General features: G+C 39.7%; 1 protein-coding gene across 1 annotated transcript in view; it reads right to left on the bottom strand.

Annotated features, from left to right (window-relative positions):
• Positions 1 to 17525, bottom strand: part of HSD17B3 (hydroxysteroid 17-beta dehydrogenase 3) — a 36900-nt gene extending 19375 nt beyond the window's left edge. The window contains exons 1-2 of the mRNA XM_041744027.1: positions 17372 to 17525; positions 14382 to 14428 (exon numbers count right to left, since the gene is read on the bottom strand). Of these exons, the coding sequence (XP_041599961.1) occupies positions 14382 to 14428; positions 17372 to 17525 (201 nt within the window). The remainder of the gene's footprint in view (positions 1 to 14381; positions 14429 to 17371) is intronic.
• Between the last annotated feature and the right edge of the window lie 3921 nt (positions 17526 to 21446).

Below are 21446 nucleotides of genomic sequence, written 5' to 3'. Positions count from 1 at the left end.
ATAATGTGAGTGTGAAACTATTCGGCATTATTTTTCTCAAGATGAGTGGCAATTTTCTAGACAACATTTTTCTATTTTTCCATTCCTTCTTTTTTTAAAAGCTTTATTTGTTTGTTTGTTTGTTTGTTTATTCATTTATGAGAGACACAGAGAGAGAGGCAGAGACACAGGCAGAGGGAGAAGCAGGCTTCCTGAGGGGAGCCCGATGTGGGACTGGATCCTAGGACCCCCGGATCACAACCTAAGCCAAAGGTAGATGCTTAACCGCTGAGCCACCAGTGCCCCTGGATACCATTCTCTAAGATCACTTTTCATTTCATTGCATAGTAGTGAACATAATGGTATTTTTTTGCTATTTGTAACATCACGATTTTCTTTGTTGCCCAATAAGTGGACTTTTATGGATATTCCTTGTGTGTCCTTACAGAATACGTATTTGCTCTTTGTTGGCTAGGTTTTATGTATTTTTGTCTCTTAAATTAGAGTTTTACCAAATGACTTACCAAGTTCTAGTTAAACCGGTATTGAGAGGGTATTCAAATTCCTTATAACCTTAATTATTTTTACTTATATAATAAGATGTTAAATTATAGGTTTCAACAGAAGTGCATAGACCTAATAGAAATCAGACCACAAAGTGCTTTCAGGGAGAGAACCAAGAAAAAAAGTTTCAAAATAAATCTAAGAACCAATAATGTGATTCTCGAGCCCATCCCCAGGGCACCTCTCACTCATATAAAAAAAAATATATATGACAAGATAAAGAGTGTAGCAATTCAGAGGTTTCATCAAGAGGATTTCTTAGGTCTGTCTGCTGCCATGCTGTGACTCCTATCCCCAAGGGCAGGGTGAGGGAGGAGCACGATGCACTTCACGCCTTAGGTCAAGGGAGAGGGCTGCCATCCTATCTCATTTCATGTTTTATGTGCCTCCTGCTTTCCTGTTTATCACTCCCCACCTCAGTTTTGCCTGAATCAGCTAACCAGCAATGCTGTGGTCACAAGTTAACCTTGAAATCTCAGCAGTTTACCATAACAAAGGTTTATCTCTTACTCATTATGCTCAAACTATAGACCCATCTGACCAGTGCTCCCCAAAATCTAAAGAGCAAGAATCGTGGCTTCTCGGTGCTGTGTCTGACACTGGAGCTTTCCACTGCTATGGGCTAGGCCACCATTCAGACTGGTTTGAGTGTTTTTCCTGGACCCACTATAGGAAAGAAGCTGTGTGAGGTGAGATTCTATGCCAAATGTCCACCCCAAGGCAAACAACCCTCAGCAGAAGCAGGGCTGGGGGAGGAATTCAGGACCCAGGAGGTCAGGGTGCAAGACGAGAGCCCACTCACTAGAGCCATGTGACAGAAGCTCGCTGTGGTGGAGAACCCAGGAAAGTACCCCTCCGGGAGTGAACATCAAACAGTTACCAGGCCCAGATGGCCTGGCTCCTTCTCATGGTAGGAGGCGTAGCCTTCCTTCTCTCTGCCCACCTTCTCCTAACTCCTGCTCCCTGACCTGGCAGGCTCGGACACCTCAGCTGGCAACCAAGAAAGAGAAGCAGACCAAGGCACTATGTCATGTCCCATGAGCATGGTCTCAGCTGCAGGAAGGGAGAAGATTCAACTTTAGTTCACGTTCAGCATTTTGATTATTGCAGGTAACTGGACACTGGGACTGTGGAATTGCAATCTGCCCGAATCTGGAAGTAACCAGAGGACTTTGTTTCACCTAAGAGGGATCAGTGAAGTACCAGGAGCAGAGGCAGAGAAAGAACCAGAGCTGTAGAACAGGTTCAAAGAGACAAAGAGAACCTGTGATCATGATTATGCCCTGGGAGTCCAGCGAAGCCCACTTATCTAAAAAGACTGTATACTTCTGTTTCTGAAAGAGTCATGGAAATCTCCAACGGTGGTTACAAATTCATCAAATGTTTCTATTTCAATCAGTTTCTACTCTCAGTATTTCAAAGTTATATTGTCAGAAATAGAACAGGCTCAACATGAATCTTATGAAGCTTATCAGTATGAACATTTCTCTTTTATTATCTTGAATTTTATTTTGTTTAATACTGATATTGCTTCCACTCCATTCCTTTCTTTTTGCATTTTCCTAGGATATGTTTTTCCATCCCTTCCACCTTCAACCTTCGACCTTCCTGTTGGAATCCATTGGATTTCAGTTTTAGCTCTTTCTGAATATCTGTTACTTATCAGGAAATGTAACCAAGTCGCATTTATTGAGATTGCAAATTTACCACACTGACTCTAGCTATCTTGTTTTAGTTTTTCTATTCACTGTGTTTTCTTTGTTATTGTTCTCACTTTGTAGTAAGCAAGACAGGACAGGCAAAGCTGGAGTGACAAAATAGCCCCAAATCAGCGGCATGATAAAGAGAGGTTTGCTTTTCCCAACACTATGTCTTCTGCAGAGTATCCAACAGTTCAGGCCACACTCCTCCATGCAATGACTCAGGGATCTAGGTTTTTCCCCAGGGCTCAAACTGAGATGAGACAAGCAAAGGACCCAGGTGCAAATTTTGAGAAGGGTCTCACTCTCAGGTTCACAGTCACCACACGTGCCTCACCCCAGTCTCAGCCCTACTTTTTCTATCTAGACTCCACTATCTCAACAGAAGGCCTCTGCAGCTTCCCCTAATATTGGGCAATTGAGAACTGAACTTGATTATACTATAGCAAAGACAAATTCTATCTTACTGAAAAATAAATTACAAAAACAAAACAGCCATTTTCCTCAAACTAAATACAGAAAGACCAGTTCTGTATCTGGACTACTAAAATATTTCCATAAATGAAAATATGTTCACAAAACAGTACACATTTCATAAATATACATACAAACAAAAGGACACAAAACATATTAGCAAGGCTGCATGTGGGATAAAGAGAAATGAGGGATGGGAATGAAAGAAAAGAAATTGAGAGAGGGACCTCGTATGGATCGCGGATAACAATTTAATCTTCTGTGTCTCTGATTGGCAAATGAGAGTCTATTTCTGATTTTTGTTTGTTCATTTGTTTTGTTATTAGAGTCCACATGTAAGTAAAATCATATGGTATCTGTTTTTCTGTCTGGCTTATTTCACTTAGCATAAAACCCTCTAGGTCCATCCATATTGTTGAGAACGGTAAGATTTCATTTTTTTTTATGACTAACCTTCCATTGTGTATACATATCCTATATTCTTTATCCATTCATCCTTCAATGGACATTACGATGTTTCCATAACTTGGCTACTGTAAATAATGCTGCAATAAATATAGGAGATGGGCCAAATAGGTGAAAGAGATTAAGAGGTACAAACTTCCAGTTATAAAATAAATAAGCCACAAGGATCGGAAGTACAGCATAAGGAATATAGTCAATAATTTGTAATAATTTATGGTGGCAGAGAGCAACTACACTCATTGTGGTGAGCACTGAGTAACGTATAGAGTTGTATAATCATTGTGTCGTACACCTGAAACTAACATAATGTTGTATGTCAACTACATGTCAATTAAAATATATGTATATTAAATTCTACTGTAAAAAAAAAGAAGAGAAGAAAAAAGAATAAAAAGAAATTGTGGCGGGGGATAGGGAAGGAAGGAAAACAGAAAACACTAGAGCACACCTGCCTGGTAGACCTATATTTTCATGGGCATAAGTGTAGCTGTGTCATCTCCCTGCCATCTGTTACTTATTAATTACACCAATTCTAAGTTTTACAATAGCCATACTACCAAAGTTAATTTTCGTGTTTATAAAAGCTTATTTTACAGTTGCCTTTGGCCATTCTAGCTAATTTTTTAGCTAAGGTTACCCCTAACCTTATCAATGAATAAGCCCATTTGCACTTTCTGACAAAGAATTTTATATTTCCATGTTAAATTGTGAAAGAAAACTTCATCCCAAGCTTAAATACAGGCAAAATGATGATTGCTTGGTGGTTTGTTGTTGTTGTTGTTGTTGTTTTTAAATCACCCAAGGATGTTTTCAAAGAAGCCTGCTTGACCTCATCTGACACTTTGGGGCACTTTACTGTTAGAGAATTTTTAACAGTCATCAGCCAATTAAGGTACAGATAGCTCACAGCCAGCAAGATTAGGGACAAGGGAGTCATCAGGACTTCATAGTCTGGCTGAGAAGCTAACCCAGAGGTGACATGGTTATTACCCTGTAGAAAGTTAGCCTATCTGGTACCTCACTTGGCAATACTATTGCACATTCCTTTCCAACTGACTATATAAATCTTTATTCTTCTAACACTCTGCAGTGAGCAATTTGGCTTCCTACTGGATCCTTCCTTACTAAGTTAAATAAAACTTTAACAAGTGCTACCATGTATGTTAGTCTGAGAATTGTGTTTTTACAACACTGAAGATAAAATGTTAGTCTATCCTTTGAGTTATTTGGCTAACAGTTAGACTGTAACCCTAATATCCACAAGATTTCAGGAGTATACTACCATGTTCTAGTAAAGGCAAAGAATATAAGAGAGGAGTTTTTCAATCTCACTTTATGATATTTTCAAGAAATACACCTAAAACATAAGGTCACAGAAAGGTTGAAACTAAAAGAAGAAAACAATTTTATACATAAAGTGAATATCAACCAAAAGGAAAAAGGCATAGCTTTATTAATGTCAATCAAGACAGACACTAAAGCACGTATTACTAGAAACAAAGACCAGTAAAAAGCTCAAGTCATCAAAAAGATAAAGCAATTCTAATCCTGGATTCCCTAATAAAATAGCTTTACATAAAGCTGCAAGGAGATTTGAAAAATACAGCATAAGAATAGGAGATTTTAATTTCCCTTTTTGGTAATTGTTGGATGACACACACAAACATTTGGTAAAGATACAGACTATTGAATCTACATTTGATCTAAAGGATATATACATATAGTAAACAATTGCAGGCAACATTCTTTTGAAAGCTGAGTCTTCGAAAAAAAACTGATGAAACTAGCAAATCTCCAGCAAAATTAATCAAGAAAAAAGAGAAAAGGCACAAATAAACCATAAGCAATACTAGGGATGAGGCATAATTCGAGATCCAGATGAGATTTAGAATACAGAAGAGGGGTTAAGAGAGGAAACTGAATGCACAGAGTTAATTTTGCTACCTCCCGAAATCCCATTAAATGGGAAGCAACTTTTTTCAAGAAAAAGATGAATCCACAAAGAGTAATAAGAAACAGAGCAACCCCAAATTTTTGGTTCTTAGAAAATAGATGGGTAGGATCCCAAGTCTCACACCAGCAATGGGTTAAGCTGAGAACTGACAAAATGTATGCACTAAAATCCTCAAAAGTCTCAGGCACTGCCAGCACCAAACCTGAGGTAGAGGGGAGCTAAACAAGGGGAGATTGGGTAAGAACTGTTGGAGAAGCCCTAGATGTCCACCTCCATCCCACATGTTGAAGACAGAGCTCCTCTCTGAGAGCAAGGAGAGGCACAAATTATGCCCCTGCCAGTTCTGACTCCAGGAAGATGGCAGCCAGGCCTTTGCTATTCAGGCAGGAGGCTAGCTCTCTCTGGGGAACTTCAAGCCACAGGCCTGGGGGCTCCCCAGCATAAGCCGTCACCCCACACTCAGACAGTCCAGGCAGAGTCCTCATCCCCTTCGCCCAGCTCTCAAACCTGGACAGACGAAGGATTATCTGTGGAAAGCTGCTAACATGAAAGACAGAGAGAGCCAACCGGAGGAAAAGCAATTTGGAAGGAGAAGACAGTTTTTTGAAAGCAGAAAAAAAAAATCTATCTGTCCCAGAGGGATAATAGAAGCTGTTACTCTATATAAAAAAACAGGCTGCTCAAAACAAAAACAGAAACAAAAACAAAAAAACAAAAAACAAACAAAAAACAAAAACAGGCTGCTCTACAAAGGTGCAAACAAAGCACAAAAGAGCTCCCAGGAATGGAAACAATTCTTAATTTTTTCTAAAGACTTATTTATTTATTCATGAGAGACACAGAGAGTGAGGCAGAGACACAGGCAGAGGGTGAAGCAGGCATCCTACAGAGCCTGATGCGGAACTCGATCCCAGAACCCCGGGATCACACCCTGAGCCAAAGGCAGACGCTCAACCACTGAGCCACCCAGGTGTCCCACAGTTTTTAATTTCTTTAAAAATTTTTCATTCTTAATTTTTTAGAAATTTGAAATTTTAAGAACAAATAGTTAAAAGTAAAAAATTCAATAAAACAGTTGGAGGATAAAATTAATGAAATCCTTTTGCAGAAAGGAAAGCAGAGACAAAATGGAAATTATGAGAAAAAAGAGACAAATAGAGAATGATTTCAGGATCTGAATAAAAGGAGTTCCAGAAAAAAACTACAAACAGCATCTGAGTAATTGGAATTCCAAAAAGAAGAAAGTGAGGAGAGTGAACACCCTGGTGTGACTTATTTTATGGGGTGACCTGGCTGTGTCCCCACTGCCTAACCTCTCGATATTTCTGCTCACCTTCTGAACAGTCTCAGTTATTTTTCGAACTAGATGACAGCCTCGGACTAAGTTCATTTCCTGCCTTTGTTTTTTGAACATAGGAAGGGAGGGGATGTTACAAAAAAATATGCCAATAAATTTAAAACTTAGATGAAATGGATATATTTTGAGAAAAATATAAATTTCCAAAACTTATTCAAGAAAAAAATTAAAAATCCAAATAGTTCTATAACCACTAAAAAAAAGAACAATAATAACAGTAAAGTGATGCTGATAATGGTATAACTGAGTAGTTTAAATTGTCCCACAAAGAAAACTCCAGTGACAGATGGTTTTATGGATAAGTTCTATCAAATATAAAAAAATAAATAAATAAATAAAAATAAAAATAAAAAAATAAAAAATATAAAAAAAAACATGTCTAAATTGCACAATCTTTTTCAAATATTAAAAAAAGGTAAAATTTCCCTTCATGTTTATGAGGTTAATATAACTTTGACACCAAAACTTTGGAAGCTAGTTGGCATTCTCTAGTAATGTTGACAATGCATAACCTATTAGCCAGTAATTCTGCCCTGATCATGTTCTCAACTGCGGCACAAGACCTTCAGAAGACATGGACAAAGTGTTCATAAAAGTAGACTACCAAAACATCTGTCAACCAAGGAAAGGATAACTAAACTGGGATATATGTACGTCACAGAATATTATGCAATACTGAAAATGAATGAACCGTGTTCTATACACATATCAGCATGGGTGAATTTCAAAAGCATAATATTGACCAATAAGAAACAGATTACAGAAGGCCTATGAATTGATTTGCATTAGGTTCAAAACAAACACTGCAACCAATATATTGTGTAAGGATACATGCATGTGTAATGGAACTTTTTCAGAAATCTGTTAACACAATGTTCATGATCATTCTATCTGTGGGAGTAAGAGAGGGAACACACCAAGAGAAGAGAAACACGTGACATATGTGACCAGATGGCAGGCTTCAAGGACACTGGTGAGGTTATAATTCTTAAGCTGAGTGATAAAAATTTATTTTTACTAATAAAATGAGTAATGTGTTAATTTTACTCATTTTATTTTTTGAGTCACATATATGGATGACATACACTCCTGTTTGATACATCTCTGTCTCTGTCTCTCCATCTCACACACACAAACACATGCTCACACAGCAATGGCACACTACCGTGAACCTGAGGTCATCAAAGCCTAGATCAGAAATGAGACGGTTGAATTCAAGCCACACAGCAACAGAGCAGAGTCCAGGGGAACATAAAGCTAATGAAAAGTTGCTATTTTCACTTCAGGCAAGATGAAAGAGAATAAGCTGAGAGTGCAACAGGACTACTTTAGAGGAGAGGAATTTTGACACTAGGAAGAGGAATTTCCTTGCTGAAATGACAAAACACCACCATAAATTGCCAAGTAAATGTGTGACGATATTCAAAAATAGGGCAAAGCAGTTATATTTCTTGGGCTGGTTGAGGCAGAGCCAGCCAAGTGATTATAATCCAAGGGCCAAATCTGTGCCATTACCTGCAGCTGCCAGGAGCGCTGACTTGAGAAGCACCATGCCCTGATCCACCACATTGGGGTTGGGGATAGTGCCTGCATCTGCACCATCCCAGATGTTGGGGAAGGCCACTGGAACTGCCAGAGGGGAACGAATGAAAGCAAAGTATCTCTGGTCATGCAATTTGCTTCTAGTGTTCTCTGGGTGTTAACAGTAAAGAATACATGCATCTGTTAACACAATGTTCTCACAAGAGAAACAAAAAGTAAAATTTATAATATTTAAATATATATTGTATATTGTATTACATATGTACTCTATATAAATATTAAGCCTTATAATAATAGGAGATGGGTTAAAATTTGTTCAGTCTCATATAAAGAACTATTTAGCAAGGGTGTCCAACATTTTAAAATGATTTTATCACATTTTTGTTTTAATTCCAGTATTGTTATACAGTGTTATGTTAGTGTCAAGTGTGAAGGGTATCCAACATATAAGTGCACATACTCATGGAGCCAGCAAGCTTATTGAGAGGGGTGTATACTTGGATGTGCGTTAAGTCTATATGCGAAAGTGTATCTTGGAACATTATTTGTGAAAATCAACCTGAGTGCCTATCTCTAAGAGGCTGACAAAAGAGATATGGTACATCCCTGGGATAAGATAACCCTGAAATCATTCAAAAGAATGCAAGCCACCTATAGAAGATCTCCACGCTGTGTTATTAAATGAATAAAGCAAAGTTTAGAGTAAGAGTCATGGTTGTAAGATCCCACTTGTGCCCACATGGGCAGAAACTAAACATACAAGTGTAAATTCTGTTGGAGACTGCCAGTGGCCACTAAGGCCTTCCTCCTCCCCTTCCTGGCCATGTGACTAGACCATGCTACTGGCCTTCCTTGTGCAGGTGGGCTCACGGGACACAGACGTGCTGGTCACTCAGCTCCAACCTTGAAGATAGAAGGAACATTGCCGAAGCACCTGCCAGCCAGGAAAGCTCACATTTTTTTTTTTAAGTCTCTGCATTACTGTTGGGTCTCTGTTCTATAGCCAATCTTTACTGTAGTATCAGCGTGGAAGTATGGGAACGGCTATAATTTTTCCTTATATTTTCTGAAAGGAATCTCAAGACATTTTTAACACTGGTGGCCTTCACAGAGCAGCTAATGGCAGTGGTGTGGAGAGGACTTTATTTCTCTTTTTTGTGCCTTTCTGTACTGCGAGTTTTCCATTTTATACCTGCATTACTTTTATCTTTAATAGGAATTATCTAGGCAATGGCCTAGATGATGGCCTTTTTGCTGTTTTCTTCTTTATATCTCTTCAAATTAAAAAAATATACATAAAGATCATTAGGCATCAGAGAAATGCAAATTAAAACCACAATGAGACATCACTACCCAGCTATTAGAATGGCTATAATTAAAAAAATAGTGACGAGACCAAATCCTGGTCTCTCAAAGATTTTGATGTCGATTTTGACTGATTCTAGATGAAGCTCCATTCTGGCCAGAGTGAGCAAAGGAAAGGAAGGGAATGTGGGAAGAAGGTTCTCTAAAACAAAAACATCTTCTGCTGCGCACGTGTCATGCTTTCCTCTAAAAAAACAAGCACTACAGAAGAATCGAGCCAAGAAGAGTGAACCCTGAGGTAATCTACGGGCTCTGGGTGATAAGCGTGAATCTAGGTTCATCCATTGTAACAGACATGCCGCTGCTGTAGGGGATGTCAATAGTATGTGGCTACACATGCTTAGGGTAGAGTGGATATGGAACTCTCTGTACCTTCCACTCAAGTCCGTGGTCAACCTTAAATTTCTTTAAAAATTAAGTCTAGGGATCCCGGGGTGGCTCAGTGGTTTAGCTCCTGCCTTCAGCCCAGGGCGTGATCCTGGAGTCCTTGGATCGAGTCCCACGTTGGGCTCCTTGCATGGAGCCTGTTTCTCCCTCTGCCTGTGTCTCTGCCTCTCTTTCTCTCTGTGTCTCTCATGAATAAATAAATACAATCTTTTAAAATAAATAAAAATTAAGTCTATTTAAATTTTAAAAAATTAAATGGAAAATAAAAGGATTTAAAAAAATAAAAAACAAAAGACTGTCCCATTTCAAGGCTGATCCTTCCAGTGATATCCCAGAGTTTTTTTTTTTTCTCTCTCTCTCTCTCCCTGTGGAAATACCTCCCACATGCACCTCCAAAGCCTCATTTTGAGCGTTGGTATCCACCAAAATTGAGGCTAAAGAATTAAGCACCTTTGTCTCACAATTCACTTCTCATCAGCCTACTGAAGAGAAGATTGCCCATTAAATGAAAAACAATTTGCATTTTCAGCACAAAAGATGCTTGCTTCCTGGTGGGTGTCCAGCCTCTCCTGAATTGTGCCATTTCTCTCAAGAGCCACAGACGTTTTAAAGGTTCTATGTGAAGTGGTCTGGGCCAGGAGGGGGTGGGGCACAGAAAACACTTATTTGTCCAGCTAGTATTTGTTCCCTTTATCCACTTGAGCAGTGTTCAATTTTATTCCTAGAATGTCCAGGCTGACGGGCTCCATACACAGGTGTTTCCTCTTTTCCTTCAAGAGGTTGAGCTCAGAAGCACCCCGTCTCCCAGAATGCACTGTGGCCCCATCCTCCAGAAGGGCCGCAGCAGAGATGAAGGTGCCCTGCGGCTGGGAGGGCCTGCCCCAGGAATGTGTTTGCTGCTGCTAGTCTGTAACAGGTGCGTGACACCAGGGAAGACAAGGCCTCCTCTGGATGGTTCTGAATAAAAGAAATTCAGGTGTAAAGGAGCACAACTGGTGTGAAGACAGGGTGAAGCAGTGGCCTCAGAGGGGGGAATAGCAAATCCCCTCATGCTTCCCCCCATCCCTCACCACAATTGTTTTCCACCTCCTTCCAGTACCACTTGAAATTCCTTTAGCAGGAGGCAAAGCCTCTTTTGCTCCACTAAGTATAAATACAGATTAGGTTAAAATGCAATATAGAATAGACTCCCAGAAAGATGGAAAAGTACTTTTCCCCATTTTTACTATGATATGTAACTAAAGTGTGCGACATGCACGTAATGAATAGAAAATGACTCCAAATGATAGGGAGAAGATGAGCAAAGGGCCTCAAGACCTGAGACACAGCACAGTGATGAGTTCAAGGGTTTTCTATTTGCCTCACATATCCCAGACTTATTGGTGGAAAAGCTGGCAATTTAGAAACACTGCAGGTACAGACATAGAAAGTCACAGCAAAAGCCTGCTTTCTCTAACCAAAGAACCGAAGAAGAGGAAGCCTTGCAAGGCAGAAAACTATAGAAAAGAACTGCTTTACTCCAGGCAAACAGCTCAAAAACAAAATTTTTATGATCACACCCCACCCCCACCCACAGAAGCTGAGTCAGGATCTGAGTCTTCCACCCTGGAGACCACTGGAACAAGGGTCCCCAGCCATGGCCAGGCTGGCATCAGGGAAGGCTGAGTGGGGAGGCAGGACATTCATCCCAGCCACCTCCTCCCATGTCAGCGGACCTTAACTTCTATTTGCACCCGGCAGTGCCAAGGCAATCTGTCCCTTCTTCCTCTCCCCCTTCCCTGGAACAGTAAAGGAGGAAGCTAGTGGAGAGTCAGGACTCTCATTACTTTCACTACTACCCCAGGGGTGGTGAGGCCACTCTTCCCCCAGCAGGGAGCCAGCAGTCCCACCCTTACCCAGCAGCGACAAGGAGGCAGTGCTGTCCCCTAATGGAGACCAAGTGGAAAGCCTAGGCTCCTTACCTGGTAGGAACAAGCTGGCACCCCCTCCTCCCTCTGCTGATGCAGTGTTGGTACAACCCAAACCAGATTGAAATAAGATCCAGAGTCTCATAACAAAAAACTAAAAATGACCACAATTCAAAGGTCACTCATCATACCAAAAACCAAAAAAAATTGAGAAAGATCTCAATTTGGATGAGATCAAGACAATCGAGCTGCCTGGGTGGCTCAGCGGTTGAGCCTCTGCCTTTGGCTCAGGGTGTGATCCTGGAGTCCTGGGATAGAGTCCCACATCGGGCTTCTTGTGGGGACCCTGCTTCTCCCTCTGCCTATGTCTCTGCCTCTCTCTGTGTGTCTCTCATTAATAAATAAATAAAATCTTAAAAAAATAAACAAAAACAAAACAATCATCATGCCCACATCAAGATGACACAGATGTGAGGGTTCTCGGACTAGGATTTTTTCTTTAAGACTAAGCCACCCAGGCATCCCTCAAACTAGGGTTTTAAAGCAGCCATCATAAGAAAGCTTTGAAAAGCAACTGCAAACATTTTTTAGACAAATGCAAAAAGAGAAAGTTTAAGTAAGGAAACAGATGATTTAAGAAGAACCAAATGGAAACTTTAAGGGCTGAAAAATAAAAATAAATGAAATAAAAAACTCAACTGATGGGCTCAGTACCAGAATACAAAGGACCAAGAAAAGTATCAGTGAATTTAGAGAGAAAACAATAGAAATTACCCACTCTAAACAACAGGGGAAAAAATACAATGAAGAAAATTAACAGGATCTCGGAAATCCACTGGGCTATAAGAAAGATCTAATATCCAAGGGATTGGAGACTCAGAAAAAGAGAAGAGGGCTGGACAGAGAAAGTATTCAAAGAAGAATGAATGGGGGCACCTGGGTCATATTTGAGTGTGGAGATTGGGGAGACCACTCAGCAACCTTTTCCATACCTTGTGTCTTCTTCACCCAAAAATCAGAAGGAGAGCTTTTCCAGCGGTTTGCATTAGAATTATATCACCATTTATATAACTATTTTCTACCTGAGGCAAAGTTTCTGGAGAGGGCCTAATCTCTCATACAAAAGATCCATGGCCTTACCTCTTAGTTCTTTGGGTTGCCCTGAAATCCATGATTTTCTTCATGATTTTCCAGATTCTTTCCTCAAATTCATACTGACCTGACCTACTAATTGTCCCCTTGATGGCTTAAGACTTGGCCCTTTTTTTCTACTTAGAGGAAATCATGTGAAAACTTAGCCATTCATTTCTTCACTGTTTCCAAATGCAATGTCCAGAGTGGGCACCACAGTTCATCCGAAAGTTGCTATCTACAAATTAAGATAAAGAACCCAGGACCCCTGATGGCTCAGTGGTTGAGCATCTGCCTTCAGCTCAGGTCATGATCCCAGGATCCTGGGATCAAGTCCCACATCAGGCTCCCCACAAGGAGCCTGCTTCTCCTTTTTTTTTTTTAAAGGTTTTATCTATTTATTCATGAGAGACACAGAGATAGAGAGAGGCAGAGACACAGGCAGAGGGAGAAGCAGGCTCCATGCAGGAAGCCCAACGTGGGACTCGATCTTGGTTCTCCAGGATCACACCCTGGGCTGCAGGCGGCGCTAAACCGCTGAGCCACCGGGGCTGCCCCCTGCTTCCTCTTCTGCCTGTGTCTCTGCCTCTCTTTCCGTGTCTCCCATGAATAAATAAATAAATAATTTAAAAATGTTTCTAGCAAGTGCTTCCGATGCACCTTGCACTGTCCATTTCACACACGATGGTTTGGCGTCTATGGCGATGTGGGCTTTGAGGATGAGAGGATGCATGGGTACAGCACTGTCATTGAATGTGGTTTTTGTAACTGAAGTACTTTTCAGTATATTTTTAAAGCGTTATTGATTTTTTTCATCCTTTTATAATTTCAAAGATTGTTTCTTCTGCTGTATTTTACATGGTTCTAGAGGTCAGTAATAGGCATGATGAAGGAATAAAATAAGAGGAACTCCAGGAAACAATATTTCATGAATGAAAATGTGGAATTTGTAAGAATAGCAATCATAACAATAATGGCAATATACAAAACTACATATGCTAGAAGTACATTTTTAAAAATGATAATTACCCATATATCTATCTGCAGGTAAATAAGAAGCCTGGAAGGAAATACTCAGCGATACTAATCATACTCCAGTGACTCTCAGCCCTATCAGATCCTCTCTTTGTATAATACTTTATAATGTCCATTATTCTTGAAATGACAGTTGTAGGTAGTATGTCCTGCCTACACACACCACACACACACACACACACACACACACACACACACAAATTTTTTTAATCAACATACCCTAGCTATAAAGTAAGGATAAATAAAAGGAATTCATAGACAATAACAATGTCCCCATAAATTCCTAAAACAACTCCTAAGGGATGATAATGGCACCTCTGAATATCACTGTGGGTTTTTTTTAAAGGTATCTAGAGAGTGAGATTATAATTTTTAAATTTTCTTTTTTATAGAAAATATTTGTTTTCACAAATTCATGTCTGTGACTTTTATAACCAGAAAACTAGTGTTGGGGGTGGCTGTCACATGATCATGGTGAGTCTAATACAAGGGAGGGGAAACTCTCCAAGAACACAACTTACCTCAAATGAATAAGCTTTCCCAATCCCATCTCCTGCTCCAGTGATCACTGCAAAAAGCAGAAAAGGTTTTAAAAGACAGAATTAATCTCTAAAGTGCTCTTTCTCACCAGTTACATTTTTTTGCAGGCTTACTGCCTAGGACACAGCGTTTCAAAACAGCATCCTTCAGCTACACAGCCCTATTCCACTCAACTCCGGAGCAACCAGCCCTCACTTCCCTTATGAAATGTTCCAAATGAAGCTTGCTTTCTTTCTTTCTTTCTTTCTTTCTTTCTTTCTTTCTTTCTTTTTTTTTTTTTTGAAGAGTAGGTGAGGCTGTGGAAGATACCCTCCAAAACAAAACAAAGAACCTCAGCCAGGGAACATTTCATTCAGACCCCAAAGAGTGTGTCCTGTTATCTCTCTACCAACACATCCAACTATCACTGTAAGGAAGGACATTTCAGAGTGTTTTCCTCTTCCCATCCCCCCCACAGGTCAGCAGTGCCCAAAGCCCAGGGAGATGAGGAACATAACAAAGAGGAAAACACAGAAATGCCAAAAGAGGATACAGTGACATGAAGGGACCTGAAGAATCTGCACTCAGCTTATCTATTGATTAACATGTAACAACCAGATGGGCCTAGACCCTTTGTATCCAAACATTAGACCCATATTTTATGAGCAAGTTCTAGGTAAGCCTCATTCTCGTGAATGTTGTGATTTGAAACAGTGCTACAGTTCAGTATTTATGTATCTGTGTTTGCCTTTGCACATCAATGGGAGGCTGTACTGTCCACAAGTGTGAATAAAACATACATTTAGCTTATTGGAGAGTAAGAGCCAAGCTGTACAAGCTTCCAGAAACACACTGGCAGAGCACGCTCATTTTTTTTTTTTAGATTTTATTTGTTTGTTTATTGATTTATTTGTGAGAGAGAGAGAGAGAGAAGGAGAGAGTGTAAGCGAGGGGCAGAGGGACAAGCAGACTCTGCGATGAGTGTGCATCCTGACTCAAGGCTCCAACTCACGACCCTGAGATCAAGACCTGAGCTGAAATCAACAGCCCAATGCTTAACCAATGGGGCCAGCCAGATGCCCCAGGCCACTCTCATTGCAGAACTGCAACTGGTTTTATCTCTCCACTGGGGTCCCTTTAGGTGCATCCATGCATATCACCAGATCCCCTTGAAACAGGTGCTTTGCTCAGGGTTATCTACTGTCCCCCCACCTTTTATGGGAATCTTCAAAATAGTTAAAATAATAACATCAATAAATGACTGGTTTCTGTGGAGTGCTTACTTTCTGCCGTGTACTGTTTCAAGTGTTTTAACATTCAAAACAAGCTCCTAATGCCCAGACCATTGTTTTCCTTAGTTTATAGAGGAGGAGGCTAAGGGAGAGAAAGTAACTCAATCAAGGTCACATTGCTAAAAATGATGACAAGAGGGTTTGAAACCCGGCTACCTGACTTTGGGGCCACAAATCTATAAAGATACACCAGTGACATAATTGCCTAATCGACCACAGAGTTCTGAGGAGTTGAACACTTTCGTCCTTAGTGATTGGATTTTCTTCTGGCTCCCCACCAGGAATATATACTCTCCCATAGATCTGCCTATGCTCAAAGACATTTTAATCTCACTAGTGATGACTCTATTCAATATTGATTCAAAGGACAGGTTAAGATTATGTTTATTCAATGTGAGGCAACAAAATACACTTGTCTCTGGCCCCACGTGAACTTCTTTTAGAGTGTGTGTTTTCAGAAGGGCTTCGCCTTACACTGATGAGCAGTACTGTGCAGAGCTCTAAGCACCACCCCACCCCTGCAAAGTGCATGGGCATCTGGATCTGTGTAGAGCAAGATATTTAGATCCAGAACGGTCAAGTTCAAGCTACTGAGCACGTTTTCTGAAGATATTGCCCCAAGAGTGAAGGAATGTTCACAAACCACACACAAACACACAGTTCAGATGTAACATGCAACAGTTAAAAACCCATTTTTCATTCCAAATGACTTTCATGTGTCAATTTTTCTTATTTCTGCTAGTAGGGTTGCAGCTGCCAGCTTTAGCAAGTAAAGATACAGCATGCCCAGCTAAATTTGAATTTCAAGTAAATCATAAATAATTTTTTAGTAGAAGTATGTCCCACATAATATTTGGGATGTCATATACTAAAAAATTATTCCTATTTATTCAAAATTCAAATATAACTCAGTACCTTATATTTTATCTGGCAGCCCTATAAGGTTGTTTATAATCTCGCCTATTTAGCCTGGCATGGTACTTTTTAAGCTGTTTGAATTCTTTGTTGTTGTTTTTTAAGTCACTAGAGTTCTTCATGTAACGTTAGCACTTCATTCAAAGAGATGCTGAAATCATAGCCTAATGTTTTTCACCTTAAACCCAGTCATCAGGCTGAAATTCTGTGAGAGTGTTCCAGAAGATAAATCCCATTGGTTGGTGATCAGTCTACTTGGGATGTAAACCAAACCGAGATTCTATATCTAACCATCTCTAACATGTGTTCCTGTAGGGACCTTTGTTACCTTGATTTTGTAAATACCCTCACTGCATGAAAGGGCTCAGCAAAATTCTTTTAGATAAAGTGAAGTGAAATTATTTGTATTTCCGAGTTTTGAAACACTCTTCATAAAATGGCAGTACCCTGAGCCTTCAAAAATCTGGAGAAAAGGATGCAGAAGTTTCTGCAGTACTATTATTTGTGTCACCAGAAACTCCAAAAAGGAGAAAATCCAGCTAATAAGGATGAGAGGACAAACAGAGGCAAGAATCAGGTGGCATCCTTCTGGTTAATTCTCCTCATGCCCCACCTCTTGTCTTTTAGATAATTCCAATTTCACTCATGCTTTCCAGGCACCCAAATAAAAGTCACCCAAAGGAATTACATCTTTGCTCTCAAAAGGAAAGGATGCAATTTATCTTTTGAGATATACATAACAATAAGACATAAACAAGAAACAGGAGATGGAAAGCTGTATTTACCTGCCCACTGTCCCATTGACTTCAAGAACGACTTTGGCAAAACTTTCCAGAAGTGTCGGAAAATATACCTGGAGAATCTCACACTCTTCACCAGGCACACCAGGCACACCAGCAGCCCTACAAAAATGAAAAACTGTTCCAGAGCCACCCCCATGACTGCACTGGACCAGTTTCAGATGTGGCTGGCCCCTCCACAGACCTCTGAGGGTGTGGCTGCTCCAGAGGCAAATTGGTCACCCTTTGGAGTCACCAGCTGCATTCCACTGTGCAGAGACATTTAGATTAGAGTAACTTCTTTACACAATCTTCTGATTCACGGGCTTTGAAATAAAGTATTCTTTCTAATATTTTTATAGCACTGTTGGACTTTTGTCACCACGGGGGAGCCTGTTTCTCCCTCTGCCTGTGTCTCTGCCTCTCTCTGTGTGTCTCTCACGAATAAGTGAATAAAATCTTAAAAAAGAAAAAGAAGCTATGAGCTTCCTGAATCTCTTTCCTTTGTAGATAGCAGTCACCAAATCCAACATTAGAACCAATCCCTCCCAGTGATTCTTTCCTTTCCATGCCCTGCCACCTCCACAGCCACAGCTCATGATCTGAGAGGCAGCTGGGAGGAAGGCATGGACTCTGAGAAGGACATTCCAGATGTGCATTTTGGCTTTGTAAACAGTGTGGTCCCAATTGTACATTTAGATGTGATAATTAGCAGAAAAGAAATATAGGTATATTCACCAAAATGTTAACAATGTTTTTATATTGAGATAGTAGATTTAAGGGCTTGTTTTTTCAATTGCATCTTTGTGCTTTTTTATACTTCTTAAATTTCCACAATGAAGGTGTATTATTTTTATAATTAAAAATCATGAATTTGAATTAAAATTCCACCAAACCATTAAGGACCAGCTGAGTTGATACTTCTTTTGTTAAAACTTCTCAGCTCATTCCATTGCCAGAGATCCTTCTCTGAGCAAGTTATGGAATCACTCTGAGACCTAAATTGCTTGCCTATAAAGTGAGGACTCGTGCGCCTGGGTGGCTCACTCGGCTGGGCATCAGACTCTTGAGTTCAGTTTGGGTCTTGAGCTCGAGGTCGTGAAGTGGAGCCCCACCTCAGGCTCCATGCTCAGGGCAGAGTCTGCTTGAGATTCTTTCTCCCTATCCCTCTGCTCCTCCCCCCATTCAAGCTCTCTAAATAAATAAGTAAATAAAATCTTAATAAAATAGAATAAGGACTAAACCTTTAAATGAAAAATATATATACAGTATTATATATATATAATGTGTTATAAATATATATTTTATGCATCATATATTATATATTTTTCTATATATAATATTCTCTCCATATATTGAAATAAATATGTATGTATATTTCAAATCCTGCTATAGAAGTACTTGATAAGTGCAGTTTTCTTTTTCTGAATACCAGAAACAAGCAAAAAGAAACCCCAAAACCAAAAAACTATAACTATGTGAATGGCTGTGTTCTGATAAAACTTAATTTACAGAAAGTCAATGGGCCAGATTTAGACTACAGGCCATAGTTTGCCAACTCCTGCCCTAAACAGTTGGTTAGATTCGAGGTTCAATTTCCTAGTAAGCCATCTTCACAGGTTGTGCTGTGTGTTTCTAGAGGAGGTAACTGATGTCTGGTTGTCTCTTTTTCTGAAAGTAGCATGACTCATGATCAGTGCCTAGATCCAGTCTTTAATTATGAGTTGCAAAATGGTGACTTTCTAATTCTATCATTTTTCTTGCAGTATTCTAAACAACCACCACAACAACAAAACACCTGAACTACAGGATTGCACAGAACACTGAAGTATAGTTAATACAGAAAAGGTAAAGCAAGTGCTTGACTCTTTCTCTTTTATTTATCAATTTTAAAGTAATAAGTTGGTTTCCTCGTGTCCTAAAAGGTGGACCAAAGACCTGGTTGGTTGTTTTCTGTGGTTTGTCTGGTTTTTGTTTTTGCAGGGTTTTTAGTGAGAGAATCATTATGAAACATGGATATTAACATTTTTTTATTTGTTTCAATCCTTTGCAGTTATTATTCTTTTTTTTAAGATTTGTATTTATTTATTCATGAGAGAGAGAGAGAGAGAGAGAGGCAGAGACACAGGCAGAGGGAGAAGCAGGCTCCATGCAGGGAGCCCGATGTGGGACTCGATCCCGGGACTCCAGGATCATGCCCTGGACCGAAGGTGGCGCTAAACCACTGACCCACCCGGGCTGCCCTGCAGTTATTATTCTTACCAGTGCTCAGAGCATCCCACCTTCGGTCAGTGGGACCTCTTCCAGTTCACTCCTGGATTCTTCAGACAAGATTGACGAGACCCCAGCAGTCTTTGCTAGTGTCTATGTTTTTCCAGAATGACATTTTGTCTAGTTTGTGTTCAGACATGGAATGTGCCTTTTCTCAGAGGAGCCTGAGTCCTTTTAGTGGAAAATGACATCTAGAGACTATAAACTGGACACCAAGAGTACTCTTTGTTGCCATATTTGTCATTAGTTCTAACCCTTTATAGGGCAATACTAGGAAACTCTTTTAAGTCAATGTACTTCATGAGTCAAAGTTAGAAATATAAGAGTTTTACTTAGTATCTTTTATGTATAGATTATTTTTCTCTGACACTGAAAATCTTCATTCTTTTTTTTTTTTTTTTTTTTTTGAAAATCTTCATTCTTAACACATTGGCTTTGTCCTCTGGGGTGTAAATATATTTGCTCCTTTTGCTTTCATTTTTTTTCAGAGATTGCATTTTTAAAAATTCTCTGTAGTTTAACTTTGTTTTATAAATGTATAAACTTGTTTTAGAAATGTATAAATTTGACTTCAAAGTCAAATTTACAATAGAAATTTCATTCAGGAAAGTCTTGAGTCTATCCTTTATTTATTTGAGAAAGAGAGAGTTAGGGGAGGGGCAAAGGGGGAGAGAGCAAGTGAATATCAAGCAGACTCCACACTGAGCATGGAGACTGACACAGAGCACTATCTCAAGACCCTGAGTCAAAAGCAAGAGTTGGATTCTTAAACAACTGAACCACCCAGGTGCCCCATCCTCTTTTTTAAATTGAAGTATAGTTTACACATAATGTCATATTAGTTTCGGACATACAATGTAGTGATTCAAGAACTCTTCACATTTCTCAGTTCTTACCACGATAAGTGTAGTTACCATCTGTTGCCACACAAAGTTATTATAATATTATTAACTATGTTCTTTACTCTTCCATATCACGTATATCCTGAGTATGTAAAAGCCATTTGGGATCCCAGCTTCATGGAAGATGTTATTATACTAGACTCTTCCTAAGTCCATTTTTGTCCTCATAAAACTGATGCTCAATGTCACCCCATTTAGCAAATGTAGGGCTAATGTGGTTTTAAAGCTCTAGACTGGAGTTTACTCCTACACTGCAATATCTTGCTGTCTTGATAGCTTTTCATGCTTTTAGAAGATTTTTAAGAATACATCTTCCTCTACCTACAAAACACGAGTGAAAATCAGACATTTTGTTGAGCAAAAGAAGACATAGAAAAGTACTGCATTATTTTTCTATTTGGTAGGAAAATTAAGCCAAAACTTCAGGCCTTACACTTTTTTTTTTTAAGAGTCCTCCTTCTTCCCTGTGTGGGATGAGAGCTTTCTTTCCCCCTTTTTTTTTTTTTTTGAAGATTTTATTTATTTATTCATGAGAGACACAGAGAGAGAGAGAGACAGGCAGAGAGAGAAGCAGGTTCTCAGCAGAAGCAGAAGCAGAAGCAGGGCCTGATGTGGGACTGGATCCCGGGACTCTGGGCCACGCCCTCAGCCAAAGGCAGAGAGGCTCAACCACTGAGCCACATAGGCATCCCATTTACAACACTTCTTATTATCTCATGACTCCTGCAGGCTAGGAATGCAAGCATGGATTGGCTGGGTGTCTCTTGTTCAAGATCTTTCACAGGCAAAGTTCAAGAAGTTCAAGAACAGGCAAATCTATTCTTTAGTAAAATAAATCAGAATATTGGTTTCTTGGTAGAAGTACAGGATTGGTTAGGGTCATAATGAACTTTTCTAGGCTGATGAAG

Source organism: Vulpes lagopus, chromosome 2, assembly GCF_018345385.1.
Source record: "Vulpes lagopus strain Blue_001 chromosome 2, ASM1834538v1, whole genome shotgun sequence".
NCBI lineage: Eukaryota > Metazoa > Chordata > Mammalia > Carnivora > Canidae > Vulpes > Vulpes lagopus.
The sequence above is the reverse complement of the archived record's forward strand: the minus strand, read 5'-3'. Positions and strand labels throughout refer to the sequence as shown.